The sequence below is a fragment of the Chelonia mydas genome, chromosome 5, assembly GCF_015237465.2.
Source record: "Chelonia mydas isolate rCheMyd1 chromosome 5, rCheMyd1.pri.v2, whole genome shotgun sequence".
NCBI lineage: Eukaryota > Metazoa > Chordata > Testudines > Cheloniidae > Chelonia > Chelonia mydas.
Window position 1 is genome coordinate 127,643,365 of NC_051245.2, and position 20,298 is coordinate 127,663,662.

General features: G+C 40.2%; 1 protein-coding gene across 5 annotated transcripts in view; it reads left to right on the forward strand.

Annotated features, from left to right (window-relative positions):
* Positions 1-20,298, forward strand: part of HOOK3 (hook microtubule tethering protein 3) — a 192,917-nt gene that overhangs the window by 71,847 nt on the left and 100,772 nt on the right. For all 5 annotated transcript variants that reach the window (XM_043546661.1, XM_043546660.1, XM_037902286.2 and 2 more), the window contains exons 12-15: positions 3,508-3,618; positions 5,917-6,004; positions 6,985-7,054; positions 15,131-15,271. In XM_043546661.1, coding sequence (XP_043402596.1) covers positions 3,508-3,618; positions 5,917-6,004; positions 6,985-7,054; positions 15,131-15,271 — 410 coding nt within the window. The remainder of the gene's footprint in view (positions 1-3,507; positions 3,619-5,916; positions 6,005-6,984; positions 7,055-15,130; positions 15,272-20,298) is intronic.

Below are 20,298 nucleotides of genomic sequence, written 5' to 3' on the forward strand. Positions count from 1 at the left end.
GAGTTCACTGTCCAGTACATGAACTTGGCAACATTGTTGCTAGTGTACTAGGCACTAGATATTTATGTAAATATATTCTAGCTAGTACAGCTACATCACAATCTAGTACAAGAGAAGATGGTTTGACAAAATGAATAGGGATGTTTCATCCAAGATATTAGGAACAAGGAGAGGTAACAAACAGATGTCATGAAATAAGCATGGTGGTACTTAGGTTCCTAAAAGACTGTTGTTTGTCTCAGTCTATAAATGTTGAGATACTTCACCTTAACTCTTTTTCCAGCCTATGGGGTAGCGGCAAGTCTGACCACTGACTGAGCTGAATCCATTGTAATGAGCATACATGTTTTAATGTAACTGTAAGCATTGATCCAGGGAGCTAGTACAGTGCTTCATTGACAATAAACCTGGCCAAGGGCCTTCGCCACTGAACCATGCCTGTGATTTTTCTTTGGGTAACATCGAGGTCTGTTGAATGAGCAGGTTGCCTTATCTGCTGCTAGTAATGATAACATTTGGAGCTCCAAGGACAGAAGCGCTGAGCAACCTGGACAGTGTTACTGAGCAACAACATTCTAGCCTTCAGCACTTAACCCTTGATGCTGAGACTGGTTGAACCAACTGTCTGAGCCGAGCTGAACAGCACACACACACAAGCCAGCTGACCACAAGGGGAACCTCATTCTTTCTGCCAAAGATATAAATAATTGGAAACAAAAGGTTACATGGAAAGTGTTAGGCAACCTTAACTTTAGTCTTTGCTACTGTTACGCTATAACTTTAAAACTAGGGCTGTCAAGCGATTAAAAAAATTAATCGCCATTAATCATGCTGTTAAACAATAATAGAATACCATTTATTTAAATATTTTTGGGTGTTTTCTACATTTTCAAATATATTGATTTCAATTACAACACAGAATACAAAGTGTACAGTGCTCACTTTATATTTATTTTTGATTGCAAATCTTTGCACTGTAAAAAACAAAAGAAATAGTATTTTTCAGTTCACCTAATACAAGTATGTAACGCAATCACTTTATCATTAAAGTTGAACTTACAAATGTAAATTAAGTACAAGCTTATGTACAAAATAGAACTGCATTCAAAAATAAAACAATGTAAAACTTCAGCGCCTGCAAGTCCACTTAGTCCTTCCTATTTCTTGTTCAGCCAATTGCTCAGACAAACAGGTTTGTTTACATTTGCAGGAGATAATGCTGCCCGCTTCTTGTTTACAATGTCACCTGAAAGTGAGAACAGGCGTTCGCATGGCACTTTTGTAGCCAGCATTGCTAGGTATTTACATGCCAGATGCGCTAAAGATTCATATGACCCTTGATGCTTCAGTCACCATTCCAGAGGACATGTGTCCATGCTGATGACAGGTTCTGCTCGATAACGCTCCAGAGCAGTGCGGATCGACGCATGTTCATTTTCATCATCTGAGTCAGATGGCACCAGCAGAAGGTTGATTTTTCTTTTTGGTGGTTCGGGTTCCGTAGTTTCTGCATCAGAGTGTTGCTCTTTTAAGACCTCTGAAAGCATGCTCCACACCTCGTCCCTCTCAGATTTTGGAAGGCAACTTCAGATTCTCAAACCTTGTATCGAATGCTGTAGCTATCTTTAGAAATCTCACATTGGTACCTTCTTTGTGTTTTGTCAGATCTGCTGTGAAAGTGTTCTTAAAACGAACATGTGCTGGGTCATCATCCGAGACTCCTGTTACATGAAATATATGGCAGAATGTGGGTAAAACAGAGAAGGAAACATACAATTCTCCCCCCAGGAGTTCAGTCACAAATTTAATTGACACTTTTTTTTTAACAAGCATGATCATTATGGAAGCATGTCTTCTGGAATGGTGGCCGAAGCATGAAGGGGCGTATGAATGTTTAGCATACCTGACACACAAATACTTCGTGATGTTGGCTACAAAATGGCCATGCAAATGCCTGTTCTCACTTTCAGGTGACATTGTAAATAAAAAGCGGGCAGCATTATCTCTCATAAATGTAAGCAAACTTGTTTGTCTTAGGAAGAAGTAGGACCGGGTGGACTTGTAGGCTCTAAAGTTTTGCATTGTTTTGTTTTTGACTGCAGTTATGTAACACAAAAAAATCTACATTTGTAAGTTTCACTTTCATAATAAAGAGATTATACTACAGTACTTGTATGAGGTGAATTGAAAAATACTGTTTTTTTTACAGTGCAAATATTTATAATCAAAATAATATAAAGTGAGCACTATACACTTCGTATTCTGTGTTGTAATTGAAATCAATAAATTTGAAAATGTAGAAAAACATCCAAAATATTTAATAAATTTCAATTGGTACTCTATTGTTCAACAGTGCGATTAAAACTGCGATTAATTGCAGTTACTTTATTTGAGTTAATCGCGAGAGCTAACTGCAATTAATCAACAGCCCTATTTAAAACGTATTTTTATTTACACACATACCTCTTTCTCTAACTCTAAAACAAAGCAGACATTGGCTCCTTATAAATTGCTTCACAAGAAGCTACAAGTGGATGTATCTTCATCAGAGTTTCCATTCAGCTATAGAGTTTGCATGCTGATCTTTCTTCAGTGCCGTTCTATCCAGGCTCTTTCTGTGACATGCTACTAATTCTGTACCTAGAACTGAGCCTTTGTTAATGGAGGTATAAAGCTTTGAGTGGGCAACTTTTTGCTGATTTGTTTTTCATGACTTGCATGTCCACTCTGAAAGGTTTATTCAGTTTTCTCCTCTTCTAGTTGTAAATAGCTGTTCGCTGAGCTTCTACGTGGTAGTGTACATGGGAACTTTGACTGGACCTTGATAGCTCATTACTTCCTCTTGTTAAATAATTAAAAGTGCCTCTGTTCCTTTGGATTTTGGGGTTTGACCATCATTCCTTGGAGATGAAGCTCCATATTAGTAGATTCAAAAACCATGAGAAAACACATTTACAAATGAGCAAAAAATTACCTGTTCAGATAAGCTTAGGCTTGACTTCTCAAAGTGAGGCTTGGAAAACAGAGAGATAGGGAAAGTAGGAGAATGCACCTCTGATTTTCTCTATGGTGTTTTTGTTTGTTTGTTTTTTACTGATTTCTTTCCCCCACACTTTTGAGGATGGAGAAAGGCCATTATCAGTTTCCTCATCTCTCTGATCCACTCAATTGTATAGTTATGGTGATTCATTGGTTATGTAGAGATTTTACTCAAATTTAAATTTAAAGTATAATTAGCTGGGTGGTTGGACAAACTGAGAACAGTTTCTCTTCTTCACAGCTTTGTTGTCTCAGATTTTACTTGCACTGAAGTGATACTATTCTGATCCCTTCAATGACATTGATGATTGAAACAATAGATAGGTGAACAAACCATTTTGAATGTGCTAGATATGAATATTCCATTTGTTTTAACACTGATCTCACGTTGCAGTGTAATTAATAACTTTACTTCATGCATATTATGTTGAACACGGATAGACAAACAATTCCTTCTTTGTCTCACAGGTAGTTGAACTACAAAACAGATTATCTGAAGAATCGAAGAAAGCAGATAAATTAGAATTTGAATACAAATTGTTGAAAGAAAAAGTAGACAGCCTCCAAAAAGAAAAAGATGTAAGTGTTTAGATGTTGCTTTTTTTTGTGGTGGTGGAAACAAATTTGTATTCTTATTACCCTGGACCTGCTTATCAAAATTACCTGTTTAGCCAAGTTACATTTCTTTGTTCGCTTTAAATTGTCTGTTGTCTGAGTAAAATATTGTATAAATGTAATAACTTTGGAGTTTGATAAACCGATCATCTGGCTTCAGGGTAACTATGAAAATGTGTGCAGTAGATTTTAAAATTTTAAAAATTTGTGTCTTTTTTTTTTTCTTCTCGATATCCTTTTCTCCTGTCCCTCCCCATGTTGTCTTTATCTAACCTCCTACATAGATCCCTCATGTGTACAGTGTCACAGGTTTTTGCTTTGAGCATCCAGCAGTGGAAGACTCAGAAATCTCAAATGTAATTGTAAAGTGTATTTAATTTTAAACTGGGTTTCAAACTTTCAATATTGCTCTGGAGTTAAACTCAGAAGTTTTCTTTTAAAGTAAAAAAATCTTCAATGTAGCCTCTACATAGTCCTATTTGTGGGATCAAAGTGCATGTGCTGCGAACTTTTGGAATCTTCTAGAGGGCAGTCTCAACTGGGGCCACTCATCCCTCCTGTCATCCAGGGCTCAGAGGGCATAAAAAGAGAAGAAGCCTTAACTGCCCTTCCATACCTTCTGACCAGCAAAGGTGGAGCAGAGAACTGCTTGCCAAAGTGCCCGAGACCCCCAGGTGCACTTGGGTTGATCAGGCATGGTGGGAGAGCATTCATCAAGATCAGCTGCGAAGAGCTGCTCACCAGCATTAACTCTGTACCTGGATGGAGGTTGAAGACTGTCCTGGAGTTTTTGGTCACTTGACTCACATCCTAGTTCTTCTGAGGCAGACTGCAGCTTGGATTTTTACCCTAGACAATCCTCTACTCCACCTGCAGATCTAGTTGTCATGTAACTCTGGTATGAAGTGGGTAGCTATTCAGGGCTCTCAGTGTCAAAGAGTCCACAGTTCCCATGGTCCTGGAGTCTGGGATAGCCAGTACTATCAATGCTATTTCTGGTTGTAATGAGACTTGTTGATGCCAGAGACACCGAATAGCTCCCATCCTTTGTACTGAACCTTCCTGTAATCTAACTGACCATTTGGGCCTGGCATTTGAGAGAGTCTCAGTAACCCAAACTTTTTAATTTCTTCCCACATGGAGGTGTCAGACAGTCTATATAAAGTCCCTGAGAAGGACATCAGTATTTTTAAACTCATCCAAACCTGGACTGTCAGGTAATGACGCTGGCCAATGAGAAAAAGCATTAGGCTGGAGGATCTTGTGCAGTGTCTTGACAAAAAAATCATTAGTGTTTTTAAAATGTGTTCGCTGACACAATTAAGTCTAATGTTTTTAAATACCACCAGTCAACTGGAAGAGACAGGGCTTAATACTTTTAAAAACATGTTTGGTGACTGATCAGTTCTAGGGCACTGTTAAATAAAATGTCATCCTGGGCGTTGCTGCTCCCTGATCAAGAAGCTGGGAATCTAAACAGTCTCCTGAATGTTGCAAATTTGAACAACAGATGAGAAACACTCAGAGGGACAGATATTATCCTTGCCATTTTTTCATGATTTTATTTTCCAACCAGCATTACCTCAGTCTTGCCTGGATTGAGCCACAAGCAGTTAGTTTTCATCCATGTCCCAGTCTCAACTGAATGCTCTACTAAAGGTCAAGGCCATTGACTTTCTTAGGGGGTCATGCTGCTCACTAATCTTCCACCACTGGAAGTATGCAGAGGCCCTTGAAGAAGAAAGAGAAATTACTTACCAGTAATCATAGTTCCTCAAGTGTTTTGCTTCTGCATATTCCCATTCCCCACCTACCTTCCTGTCTTCTTCTGAGTGGGGTTAAAAATTCCCATATTAGGGGAAGGAATTGAAAGTGTGTTGGCCCACTTCCATTGGATAGCTAGGAACCCTGCACAAGAGGAGAGGAAAGACAGTGTGAGTGGCCCTGATGGGGTTACTGCTCTCCTTACGTTTCTGGAAGTTCATGGTGCAGGTGTCTTGACCCCACAAGTGTAGTTATTCAGGTACAGGACTCTCAAAGAACCACAGTTATTGGTGAGTAGTTGCTCCTTATTTATTTATTTTTTTAAATTCTGCCCGGGGAATGAATTGGGATTCCTTGCTATGAAAGGCATTTCTAGCAGTGCACATTAATCCTCTTTGTTAAAGTGCTGGCAATGATGTGAATAGTGGCAACTTGCTTAGAGTTAAAGATGGATTTGTAGAGATGAGATTAATATTTATTGTCCTTCCAATCACACAGAGGTTAAGAACGGAAAGAGATTCCCTAAAAGAAACTATCGAAGAGCTTCGATGTGTACAAGCACAAGAAGGGCAGCTCACCACTTCAGGTAATGGAGAAAGAGAAACCAAAGTTCCTTTTTTCTAAAGAATGTCCACAGAGGTTTCATAGGTGCAGGGTAGACAGGTTTACCTTTGTTTTATAGTTGACCAATTAACATCCACTAACTTGAGATTACAAAACAACTTCTGCTATAATCACATTTTTAGATGTTCAGAACTTCATGAAGCTTTCAACCTTTGGCTGAAATTTTCCATGCTTGGTCTCTCCCGAAATGTGATGTTTTAAAAAAGTTTTAAGAGTTTGATTTCTAAGTAATGGCAGTGAGAAACCAACTTTCTCATCTCCCTCATCTCCAAAAAATTAGCATTAATGTCCTAACATAGTTTTCCTAAACTTTTATGTGGTGCATTTGGCACATATGCATTTATTTATATTCCATATATCACACCATGCAAATATTCATATTTTTACATGAACCAAGGAATAAACCGTAACTTCTGTGTAAAAAAACAAACAAACAAAAAAAAACAAAGGTTTCAGAGTAACAGCCGTGTTAGTCTGTATTCGCAAAAAGAAAAGGAGTACTTGTGGCACCTTAGAGACTAACCAATTTATTTGAGCATAAGCTTTCATGAGCTACAGTTGCATCCGATGAAGTGAGCTGTAGCTCACGAAAGCTTATGCTCAAATAAATTGGTTAGTCTCTAAGGTGCCACGAGTACTCCTTTTCTTTTTGAAAAAAAAACAAACAAAAACAAAAAACCACACACCACCACCAACAAAAAGAACTTTGTCCAAAATGGAGGAAAATGGAAACCGAAAACCTGTTCAAAAATGGAGTTATGTTCATCTTTCCTTCCTATTATAGCATGACTCTGTATTATTTCTCACATACTCACAAGGAGCATATTGTTTTAAATGTTCTCTTAAAATTTAATCCTGTTGAACAATATTTATTCGTCGCCTTTTGAAACAAAAATTACTGTACTTTCTGTTAATCCTTTTCTTTGTTTATGTCTGAAACAGGATTGATGCCACTGGGAAGCCAGGAGTCTTCAGACAGCCTAGCAGCAGAAATTGTTACTCCTGAAATTAAGTAAGTGAAATCATGCTTATTGTTTCCATAGACCTTAGGATGTGTATGCACACGATTAGTTCTTTTTCAGTGTTTTTAAGTTTATCCCTAAGATTCACACTAGTTCTTTTCTCCTCCTTTGGATTTCTTACAAAGCCGTTCCTCTTACACTTGTGATGAATTTTATTTGACCTTCCCTCAGCCTGTATCATACTGGGGGTTTTTTTGTTTTTTTTGTTTGTTTTTTTTTAAAGTGCTTTCACTGGATCTCATTTCTCTAAAGCGTTCGTGATATTACTATTTTTAGGCATGTTAGAAAAGAAAAACATTTGTAACAATGGGACTTCATGTTGTTGAAAAGAAAACAATTAAAATATCAAACTGAAAACTGAAATTTAAAAATCATTTGTATTATCAAGTGAGGGAAAAAGAACAGGAGTACTTGTCAGAAAACAGGGAAAATCAGGAGAATAAAGTCAGAATTGAAAATCAGTATGGTTTAAGACCGTCCAGGGTGTATTTAATATTGTCCAGACAGTCTAGTATCACTGCAGCTTGAAACTGGAGTAATTAGGGGACCCCCGTCTCTTAAGAAATACATTGTAACTCCATTGGAATTATTTTTTCCTCTTGAGATGTCAGTACATCTGTTTTCAATGATTGGGCAGATGCATATGAGTTTGAGAACTCTTCTCTGGAGTGGTGAAGGTGGTACTTGCTGGATGGCTACTAACAAAAAGGGATTCCTTTCTGGCTCTTTTACTGTACGTTGCTGTGACATGAGTTAGTTCAAGGTTAGTGAAAGAGCAGTGAAGAGGGGATTAATGCTTTCTGAAGCAGTATTTTCAAAGAGGCATTTATCACAAGAGCCTTAAAGGTGACCTACAAAGGAGAGAAAACAAACCTCAGCATTCTCAATGGAGCTCTGGGCCCTATCATACCTAGGCAAAGGGTGGGAGGGGAAACACACACGAAGTGGTGAAATGACTTGCCCAAGGATATCAAGCAGCTCAGTGACAGAGCTGAGAATAGAATCCAGGTTTCCTGACTCCCATTCCAATGCCCTATCCACCGGGCCACACAGCCTTCAACATTTATAACTAATCTGGACACCACAGGGAACATTCCTCTGTTGTGACTTGTGCGAGCTTGGTTCTTTATGATTAATAGAGAAGGTCTGAAAGTATTTTTTCCCTGGAGGAAACGGGTTTTTATTTAATGTTAAACTTGGAAATCAGGTACCTTCTAGCTTGAAAGACACTAGTCTTGTCTGGACTAGGAAAGAAGAGCAGTTTTTTTTTAAGCAAGTTAGCTAAAATGACATTAAACACCACCTACCACCTCATGTAGACGATGGCTTAGTGATGTATAAAATCATATTAGCCAATATTTTTAAAAAAAAAGTTTCCTAGTCTAGATGAGGCTTTTGGTGCCAGGAAAGCTAGTGTAATAGTACATCACGACAGCCAAGAAGGATGAAAGTTGATCCATTGAGTGAGGAAGGAATTTTCAGTCATACTGTTCACCGTTTTTTTAAATACCATCTTTAAGAGTTTAGAGAAGAATATCTTAGATTCAGCACCTTCACCCCTTCAGTTAAGATGTAAGAACAATATACTCCCTATGAGATCCTCCTGCAAATCCTCCAGGAAAATGAGGGAAGACCAGAGTTGACATTCCTGTCACTTTCTAAGGTATACAAACAAGCAGAGGGCAGGAGGCGAACCTCTTTTTAAAATAAAAAACAAAAAACTTTCAGGCCTTCTTTATATGTCATGATGAGGCAAACAGTGGCGTAAGCCCTTTTTTAAAAAATCCTTTGCAGGTCACCTTTAAAGGCAGCTCGGGGAAGTTGAGTAAATGCTGACTACATTCATAAGAAACCAGTAGATTGCAAGTTCTTTTGGGGAGGGACAGTCTACTACTGTGTGTTTTAGAGTAACAGCCGTGTTAGTCTGTATTCGCAAAAAGAAAAGGAGTACTTGTGGCACCTTAGAGACTAACCAATTTATTTGAGCATAAGCTTTCGTGAGCTACAGCTCACTTCATCGGATGCATACTGTGGAAAGTGTAGAAGATCTTTTTATACACACAAAGCATGAAAAAATACCTCCCCCCACCCCACTCTCCTGCTGGTAATAGCTTATCTAAAGCGATCACTCTCCTTACAATGTGTATGATAATCAAGTTGGGCCATTTCCAGCACAAATCCAGGGTTTAACAAGAACGTTGGGGGGGGGGAGCAAGGGGAAATAGGTTACCTTGCATAATGACCCAGCCACTCCCAGTCTCTATTCAAGCCTAAGTTAATTGTATCCAATTTGCAAATGAATTCCAATTCAACAGTTTCTCGCTGGAGTCTGGATTTGAAGTTTTTTTGTTGTAATATCGCAACTTTCATGTCTGTAATCGCGTGACCAGAGAGATTGAAGTGTTCTCCGACTGGTTTATGAATGTTATAATTCTTGACATCTGATTTGTGTCCATTTATTCTTTTACGTAGAGACTGTCCAGTCTGAATAAATAAATTTATTTAATTTCAATGGGTGACCCCCCAGTTCTTGGGTTATGTGAGGGGGTATATAACACTCCCTTTTTCACTTTCTCCATGCCATTCGTGATTTTATAGGCCTCTCTCATATCCCCCTTTAGTTGTCTCTTTTCTAACCTGAACAGTCTGTCTTTTTAATCTCTCCTCAGATGGAAGCTGCTCCATACCCCTAATCATTTTGTTGCCCTTCTCTGTATCCTTTCCAATTCTAGTAGATCTTTTCTGAGATGAAACAACCAGAACTGCACACAAGGTGTGGGCGTACCATGGATTTATATGATATTTTTTGTCTTATAATCTATCCCTTTCCTAATGGTTCCAAACATTGTTAGCTTTTTTGACTGCTGCTGCACATTGAGCGGATGTTTTCAGAAAACTATCCACAATGACTCAAAGATCTTTCTTCAGTGTTAACAGCTGCTTTAGACCCTATCATTTTGTAAGTATAGGTGGGATTATTTTTTCCGATGTGCATTATTTTGCATTTATCAATATTAAATTTCATCTGCCATTTGTTGCCTAATCACCCAGTTTTGTGAGATTCCTTTGTAGCTCTTTGTAGTCAGCTTTGAATGTAACTGTCTTTTTGTATTGTGCAAATTTTGCCACCTCACTGTTCACCCCATTTTCCAGATTATTTATAAATATGTTGAACAGCACTTGTCCCAGTACAGATCCTTGGGGGATCCCACTATTTACCTCTCCCCATTTTGAAAACTGACCAGTTATTCCTATTCTGTGTTTCCTATCTTTTCACCAGTTACTGATTCATTAGGGGACCTTCCCTCTTATCCCATGACCGCTTACTTTGCTTAAAAGTCTTCGGTGAGGGACCTTGTGAAAGGCTTTCTGAAAGTCCAAGTACACTGTATCCACTGGGTCACCTTTGTCCACATGCTTGTTGACTCCCACAAAGAATTCTAATAGATTGGCGAGGCATGATTTCCCTGTGCTGTGATGACTCTTCCCCAACATATTGAGATTATCTGCATTTCTGATAATTTTGTTCTTTACTGTAATTTCAACCAATTTTCCTGGTAGTGATGTTAGATACTGACCTGTTATTTCCAGGATCACCTCTGGAGCCTTTTTAAAAATAGGCATTACATTAGCTACGCTCCATCCATCTTCTATAGAAGCTGATTTAAGCGATAGAATACATACCACAATTTCACATTTTAGTTCCTTCAGAAATACCATTTTATCTCGGTGTTGTGTTTTACTGTTTAATTTATCAATTTCTTCCAAAATCACCTCTTCTGATGCCTCAATTTGGGACAGTTCTTCAGATTTGTCATCTAAAAAGAATGGCTCAGGAATGGGGATCTCCCCCATATCCTCTGCAATGTAGACCAATGTGAAGAACTCATTTAACTTCTCCACAACGGCCTTGTGTTCCTTGAGTGCTCCTTTAGCATCTCAGTTGTCCAGTGGCCCCACTGATTCTTTGGCCAGCTTCCTGCTTCTCATGTACTTACAAAACCTAACAGCAGTTTTTTTTTGTCTTTTTGCTACTTGCTCTTCAAATTCTTTCTTGGCCTGCCTGTTTTACACTTACACTTAATGTGCCACAGTTTATGTTCCTTTCTATTTTCCTTACTAGTATTTGACTTCCAATTTTAAAGGTTGCCTTTTTTCCTCTAACCACCTCTTTTACTCTGCTGTTTAGCCATGGTGGCATTTTTTGGTCCTCTTACTGTCTTTATTAATTTGGGGTATACATTTATTTGGAGCCTCTATTGTGGAGTTTTTAAATAGTCCCCTTGCAGGTTGCAGGCATTTCTCCCTTGTGACTCTTCCTTTTAACCTTCTTCATTTTTGTGTAGTTCCCCTTTTTGAAGTTAAATATTACTGTAGTGGGTTTCTCTGGCTGTTTTCCCCCTACAGGGATGTTAAATTTAATTACATTATGGTCACTATTACCAAGCTCTTCAATTATGTTCACCTCTTGGACCAGACCCTGTGTTCCGCTTAGGACTAAATCAAGAATTGCATCTCCCCTTGTAGGTTCCAGGACTAGCTGCTCCAAGAAGCAGTCATTTATGGCGTCAAGAAACTTTATTTCTGCATTCCATTCTGAGGTGACATGTACCCAGTCAATATGGGGATAGTTTGAAACCCTCATTATTATTGCATTTTCTGCCTTTGTAGCTTCTCTATCTCCCTGAGCCTTCTACAGTCACCTTCACCATCTTGATCAGGGGGTTGGTAGTATATTCCTACTGCTATACTCGTGTTGTACTCTTACTAATGTGACTACATTCAAGTAGTCCTGTTTGAAGAGGACTACATTAACGCAAAGTAGGAGTCGTTTAGTTTGTACCCAAAGCATTCACATGGGGGCAGTTACAGCACAGCATTTTGGTGTGCACTGCTGTCCACACCCCAGGACTCTAATTCTGCAAATGCTTACTGCCAGATATAGTGCTTACTATGGTGAATAGTGCTCCTGATGTGTAGGGGACCACACGCAAGAGTAAGTGCTTTTCCAGCAAGCAGTTGCAGGGCTAGGCCCTTAAGTTCCCTCAGTTCTGAATCACTTATTTCTTTATTGATTCAGAACTGTGAATAAAAAGGAGATTTTCATATAGAGGCTTGGGAAAAGCAGTACAAAATACCTTCAGTAACGGCTTCCTATGGTAAATAGGCAGCTACCATGTTTTAAAACCAGACAGAAAAGGTCTTGGGAAAGTGCCATTTAGCAGCAGTAGGCAATGGTAAGCATACATTCTGATCAGTATATTACACAGTCTGCACGTTATTATGATATAGTGAGAGTTCAACTATAATTTAGATAAAACCATGCTGTCAGTTCCAAGCTAAGTTTATCCTCTATTTTTAAAAAGAGCTTTCCCTTCTAATATTGTCAGAGATGCACACTCTTGTGATGTACCTGCGTTTTCCATACTAATCCCAGAGCCCTCTGGAAAGCTTTGTTCTTTGGGGGCCATGCAGACTTCACCTTGAGCTATGAAAAGTTTGAGGTAGGGCTTTAGAAGGAGCCATGCCTACTATTCACCTTTGGTTCCTTCCAGTCTCCAAGGCAGCAAATTAGAACTCCTTAACTTTTTCAGTCCTTTGATCATTTTCCTTTGTTATTTCTCCTCGGTCAAGAGTTAGTTTTTATTGTAAACAGTCAACTAAGCATAGTAATAGGTAGAGTTAGTGTCATAAATATAAAGGGAAGGGTAACCACCTTTCTGTATACAGAGCTATAAAATCCCTCCTGACCAGAGGCAAAACCCTTTCACCTGTAAAGGGTTAAGAAGCTAAGATAACCTCGCTGGCACCTGACCCAGGAAGAAAGATGAGCTTTAAGACCTAACCTTGCTGTAGAGACAGGAAATCTGTAATGGTATGTCTACGCATCCCCGTGCCAGCAAGCCTCCCAGCCCGGATTGACAGACTTGGCCTCATGCTGCCATACTAACAATAGCTGTGTAGACAATGCTTTGAAGATGCAGCTCAGGCTGGAGCTTGGGCTCTGATGCCCCCCCCCCCCCCCCCATCCCTAGGCTTCAGAGCCAAAGCTCCAGCCCAAGCTGCAGTGTCTACACAATTACTTTTAGCGTGATAGCGCAAGCCCCAGTCTGTCGACCCAGGCTGGGAGACTCACTGTTGTGGGCTGTGTAGACATATCATAACAGACCTTGATACTCAATGCTCAGTGAGGGGTGCTTGCCTCAGGATCCTCTATCTGCTTGCAGTTTATTACTTGAGCCCATAACTACCTGGGTCTCCACTCTGGTTGATGCTGATGGAAAAAGATATAGCTTCCAGGGCAGAGTCTGAGCCATCCTTTATTTCAAGTCCCATCCTTGAGGCAAGTCAAAGTTCAACTCTGCGAGGGACTGGAATGTTTTGAAGAGTGACTTTGAGTTTGTTACTGGAAGCTTCTTCCTTGATATTGAGAGATCATGAGAAAAATGAGAAAAAGCAGCACCATCACTCCCTAGAGAACCACTCCTCCTCTATAAGATGTAGGGATAGTGGTTCCAGCAGGGATTGACAGCAAAGAGCTACCAGCTACCGAGGTAGGTTGTTAGAAGAAGGAAGGGATTCTAGGTAAACTGTTTCTTTAATGGTGAACTTCCAGGAGAAACACCACCTTTTAGATATCATAGCTCCTTTCAGTACTTTCTTTCATTGGACTGTCATAAAAAGACATCTTATTTTAGCAATCAGAAATCCAGGTCTGACAGAATACAAGGGTAGTCCTCAACTTCCAGCCATGTGTTGCCAGAGTACACACTCCTTCTCTGGTGTATCCACCCCTTTGCCATTGGGAGCCTCCAGGAGCTAGTGTAGAAGAGAACGTGCCAGCTTTACACCATCCCTGACTTGTTCTTCACAAGGGGAATCCATAGCTGGCCAGAGCCATCGTCTTTCTGACCCATTTACATTCCAGAATGGGTCTTATGATTGACCCCTAAGCTTCTTGTGCCCCTTATATCATCCAGCAGAAATGGTGAGCTCCAGGTTTCAGTGGCTGACCTGTTTACCCCTGTGTTTTGAAAGGAGGATGTGGAGCAGCATCTTTGCCCCACATTTATCCCTGCCAAGGGAGGTTATGCTGCATACTTTATATCCTAAGATGACCCATGTTCACTATCTTAACAGAACAAAATTCTTCCTTAAATCCCCTAGACTATTTGTGGGTTAAATAAGAAGCAATTTCCTTTGTCAAAATGGGTTAAAACCTGCTTTAAAAGGTTGAATTGATGGATATTCTTGTCCCTGATAAAGACTCGTTGGCACTGCTGTATGGAGTTCAGCCTGTACCTTTTACACAGCTTTATTCACCTCATTATTCTAAAAATCCAGTTTGAGAGGGGAGTCCTGCAGTCATTTAGTCTTCTTCTCAAATCAGTTCTCTCGGGTTTACCATTTGTCAGTCTTCCAAGTGTGGGTATCTCAACTAACAGTACACGAAAGAAAAAAGCAAGTTATTCAACTATACCTAGAATTTTTTCAGTAGATTTAGTACAGATCCACATCCCCATTTTCTATCCGCACTTCTTTTGAGTCTGTGTTGGATTCCAATGAAGTAGAAACAAATGAAGGTACATGGGGGTCCACATCTCTTTTTAAGCTTTGCCTGGAATATTTCATAGCTCAAAACAAAGTCCACTCGTTCCCCACCGATGCCCGCTTTGGTGCAATATATAGACACGTTCCATGAGCATGGATCTGTGTAATAAGGTACTCAAGGAATGCCAGCTATGGATGAGTAACTTTCTTTTGTGTGTATTATATTTGTCTTTAACATTTATTAGTGATATCATATAAGCTGACGAATACTGAATCAAATCCCAAGCAGTTGTTTTCTGAAAATGACTGAATCTCCATCTAAAACTTCAGGTTCCAAACAGAATAAGTAACACTATCACATGTTACTGTTTTGGTGGTTCAAGTGAAGTAACAATTACTTCATCTCTAATCATCTCTAAAACTGGTAAAGAGAAAACTATATTCACACTTCCTGTGATTTGCTTCTTGTAGCGATCTATACGATTTGTATAGAAGTTTTTATTTTGTTTCTCCAGAGAGAAACTCATTCGTCTTCAGCATGAGAACAAGATGCTGAAGCTTAACCAAGAAGGTTCCGACAATGAAAAGATTGCCTTGTTGCAGAGTCTGCTAGATGATGCAAATCTACGGAAGAATGAACTGGAGACAGAGAACAGGTATGAAAATACATTCCTTTGTTCTAATGACTGTTTTTCTAAATATTCGTACACCTTTGTCTTGTGAAGTCTGTTGTCAGCATTACATTACCCAGGTCAAAGAATCTAGCCATTTTGTATCAAAAAGCAACTCAGTCCACACATGAGCATACCTAAACCTTTCCAGAATTTGGAGCCTCTATCACTTTTCTATTATAGGTGTAGCTTGGCAGAGCATTCAGGATATTGACAAATGCAAGGTCAGAACGGGCAGCCTGTATTGCTTCAGAATCCCCTTCTCTAGTACTGCCACAACAAAAGATGATCCTGCATCCTCGCTACTACCCTTCTTTTCCCCTCTTCATTTCCCACCCATTCTTCCATATCCTCCTTCCATTTGTCTTTTTGTTCTTTTGAAGACATTACAAGTATCTCCAAAAGGAAAGACCGATAAATATTGTTGCCAGTTAGAATCTCGTTAGAGATTCTGTCAAGTTGATTTAGGTTTTGTAAAATAAAGATTTTGCATAAGTTTAGAGCAATAGAAATATTTTCATGAGTTTTGTTAATAATTCCAGTGAAATTATTAGAATTTGGATATTATCCTGCCATAGTTGCAGCTCAAACATTGCAATGTATACTAGTATCATGGGTATGCCTTTTCCACCCTACCGTGAGGTGGTGCACCTGTCTTAAGTGTAGGTTATATGTGGGACCTCTTTTGATGGTCCGACCTTAAAGGTTGATGGAACACAGTGAGTTTCCTGGTAACTTTGTGGGCAAATACTGTTCTACCAACTGACCATGCTCTCGATGGTTTAGTAGGACATAGGACTTCATAATAATCTTTTGTCCTCAACTATCAATACAGCTGCTTCTAATGCTCTCTGTCCCAGTTTTGTCTTCAGTGGTCACCATGATTCATTGATGAAGCAAGAGGGGAGATGGCTAGAGTGCTGTTGTTTGGAGTCTGAGGAGGAGTCAAACTGATCCTGACATACAGATTTTTAAGACTGTATGTTATTGTTATCTAGGAAGTAAAGAAGTGCTGTTCAGTCTCTGACAGTGGAACTGTTCTGAGCTGTTGATAGCTTGTTAAATGCTAGTGACCTCCAGTTAGCAAAACAGTCATGTTTTTCTCACTGTGGAGAATTTTCATGTTACTTTGAAGATAAAATCACTGGGGTCCAATCTGAGTTACTTCGGTGGAAACAGAATAATATCTCTAGCGGGCAAATGCTAGGTTTTCTTTGCTGCCTGAGTTTTAGCCCTTGTTCCTTTCTAAGGTTTTTGAAATGCTGGGCAGCTTTGAGCTACAACCTATGAGATAGACCCATGTCCCTTCCCAACTAGGGAGGGTCAGTGGAGGGGAACTGGACTGAATCCATTGTTGGTAGAGATCATCATTGTTTCCCTTTAGGGGACTATTGTTGAGGTCTCTGCTCAAGAAACCAGTCTTGATTATGACTACGTGCTAATGATTGACCAATGGGACATCTGCCCTTTTTTTGAAGGGTCACTGAGAAGGTTGCAGCTCGGCAACTCTCGCAGTTCCTGGAGTCTTTGGATTTCCTTATATCTGGTCAGTCAGGCAGGCTTTAAATAATGAGGCATATATTGCATTTTGTTCACTCGTGAGTTACACCTCAAATCCCAAACTCAGAGGTCATAAATTTTCCTTCTGAAAACAAGCATTCAGTGAAATGGATATCAAAGTGGAGTTGCTAGGCCAGGCCAGAGTATAGATTAGGCAGGCGATTCAAAAGTTGTGCCAAGAAACCTTTCACCAAACGGCTCCACACAGTTGGCTCAGATTCCAAGTTAGAAGAATCCTAAAGACTGAAGTTTTCTATATAGGTTATGACATTTTGCAGCAATATCTTTCTTTACTTATATTTGGACATACTCATTTTTCATGAGGAATCTTGGATTTACACAATGGGAACCGTGGTATTGATGCTAGCATTAAAGTCACTTGGTGGCTTCCCTGCCTCATTGGCCTCCCAGTAGTCCTTGACCCAAAGCTACATGGTCCTGCTCCCTAACCTGTTCTCAGTTCTTCTCTGCCTCAGTATGTCCTATAAAGGACTCTGAATAAAAGGGATTAGTGCGGGTCTGCAGAGGTGGTAATGCAATTAGAGAGGTCCATTTACAGGTAACTAAAATTTCTCCTTAATGAACTACCTCTGCAGATCTCCTCTGTTGGTAGAAGGGAGTATTGATTAGCAGGTAGTATTACACTCCAGCAGAAGGCCTTAGGAGTAATTTTGAGTAAAGACTGTAGAACTAACTGCCCTTTCAAACAGGCATCTGATCAAGTCCTAGAATTGAGAGGGTGGTGCTTTATAAATGTATAAATTATACCTTGACTTTAGCAAAGCTTTTAATACGGTAAGTTAAAGAAATAGTGATTGGACTAATTGCGAGGGAGGGATAGCTCAGTGGTTTGAGCACTGGCCTGCTAAACCCGGGGTTCTGAGTTCAATCCTTGAAGGGGCCATTTAGGGATCTGGGGCAAAAATTGGGGATTGGCCCTGCTTTGAGCAGGGGGTTGGACTAGATGACCTCCTGAGGTCCCTTCCAACCCTGATATTCTATGATTCTATGACTATAAGGTAGATAGAAAGCTGGCTAGATCGTCAAGTTCAACGGGTAGTGATCAACTGCTCGATGTCTAGTTGGCAGCCGGTATCAAGCAGAGTGCCCCAGGAGTCGGTCCTGGGGCTGGTTTTGTTCAATATCTTCATTAATGATCTGGATGATGGGATAGATTGCACCCTCAGCAAGTTTGCGGATGATACTAAGATGCTGGGGAGAGGTAGATGTGCTGAATGATAGGGATAGGGTCCAGAGTGACCTAGACAAATGAGAGGATTGGGCCAAAAGAAATCTGATGAGGTTCAACAAGGACAACAGAGTCCTGCACTTAGGATGGAAGTTCAACAGAGTCCTGCACTTAGGATGGAAGAATCCCATGCACTGCTACAAGCTGGGACCGACTGGCTAAGCAGCAGTTCTGCAGAAAACGTCCTGGAAATTACAGTGGACAAGAAACTGGATATGAGTCCAACACCGTGCCCTTGTTGCCAAGAAGGCTAACAGCATGTTGGGCTGCATTAGTAGGAGCATTGCCAGCAGATTGAGGGAATAATTATTCCCCTCTATTCGGCACTGGTGGGGCTGCATCTGGAGTTTTGCGTCCAGTTTTGGGCCCCGAACTACAGAAAGAATGTGGACAAAATGGAGAGAGTCCAGCGAAGGGCAACGAAAATTATTAGGGGCCTGGGGCACATGACTTATGAGGAGAGGCTGAGGGAACTGGGCTTATTTAGTCTGCAGAAGAGAAGAGTGAGGGGGGATTTGATAGCAGCCTTCAGCTACCTGAAGGGGGGTTCCAAAGAGGATGGAGCTCGGCTGTTCTCAGTGGTGGCAGATGACAGAATAAGGAGCAATGGTCTCAAGTTGCAATGGGGGAGGTCTAGGCTGGCTTTTAGGAAAAAACTATTTCAATAGGAGGGTGGTGAAACACTGGAATGGGTTACCTAGTGAGGTGGTGGAATCTCCATCCTTAGAGGTTTTTAAGGCCCAGCTTGACAAAGCCCTGGCTGGGATGATTTAGTTGGTGTTGGTCCTGCTTTGAGCAGGGGATTGGACTAGATGACCTCCTGAGGTCTCTTCCGACCCTAATTGTCTATGATTCTATGGATTGATTCCCCCTGCACAGCCTGACAGATCTCATCTATAGATACATCTCGGACCAAGTCAACAGAAGCAGCCATGCTCCATGTGGAACATGTCTTTAGACCTTCAGGAACTGGAACTCCAGTCTGATGATAGCAGAATTAGTTCCATTTGAAGAGTCTCTGTGTAGAAAATGCTCTACCTAAGGATTCATTCCTATAAGCTACAAAGAGTTGGTAGGATACGGGTAATGGTTTAGTTTTGTCCAAAAGATAAGACCTCTTTTGATATATAAGTTATGCAGTCATGGCTCACCCACAAGGCTTCGCAGTATTTTACAGAAAAAACAACTGTTTTAGTTACTCTGGTTTTTTTAAAACTATTACTCATAATCATGAGTTAACCTGAAGTTACCAAATATACTGCATAATTGTTAAATGGTAGAACTATTTTAATCTTCTAGGTCATTTTTTTTAAAAGGAGAAAGACATAATAAGCTTAAAATGACATTTTTTAAATTTATTCTTTTTGGGTGATAGGAAAGAGCAGGCAAGTCATCACTGTGTGGGTTCATAAGAGAAAAAGCTGCATCTTTGACCCACTAATAATGAGTGTTACAGCTTCCCATGATGTCCAACTGGAAAGAAAGTCATATAAGGCATATCCATACCTGAAGTGTTCATGGACAGAGATGCTCCTGGACAGTGGTTCTCAACCAGGGATACACGTACCTCTGGGGGTACGCAGAAGTCTTCCAGGGGGTACTCAACTCATCTAGATCAGTGTTTCTCAACTTCGGGGTTGCGGGATGGGTTGCGGGGGGCAAGCAAGACAGTTGCTTGGAGCCCCATGTAACGGGGGCAGCGGTGCGGGGGGGGCGGAAAGCTAACTTAAATGCTTCAGCCCCAGGTGGTTGGACTAGGGGTTCAAATAAGGTTCACAAGAGAAAAAGAGGCTCAAGTATAACACACCAATTGATGTATTTTATAATTATATGGTAAAAATGAGAAAGTAAGCAATTTTTCAGTAATACTGTGCTGTGACACGTTTGTCTGATTTTTGTAAGCAAGTAGCTTTTAAGTGAGGTGAAACTTGGGGAACGCAAGACAAATTAGACTCAAATTAGACAAATTAGGGGTACAGTAGTCTGGAAAGGTTGAGAACCACTGCTGTAGGAAACAGCAGAAGAGTACGGCCATAATCTCTCTAAAGGCTGTTGCAGACTTTGAATAAATTAATGTGTCTTTGCATCTCTTGTGTAAGTGGGCCAGTACTGGTGGGCACAAAATGTGTGTCTCAGACTTTTGAATGTATTGAACTGTCAGTATATTTAAAATTAAACTCTCTGAAAAATAAGCTCTAAAAGA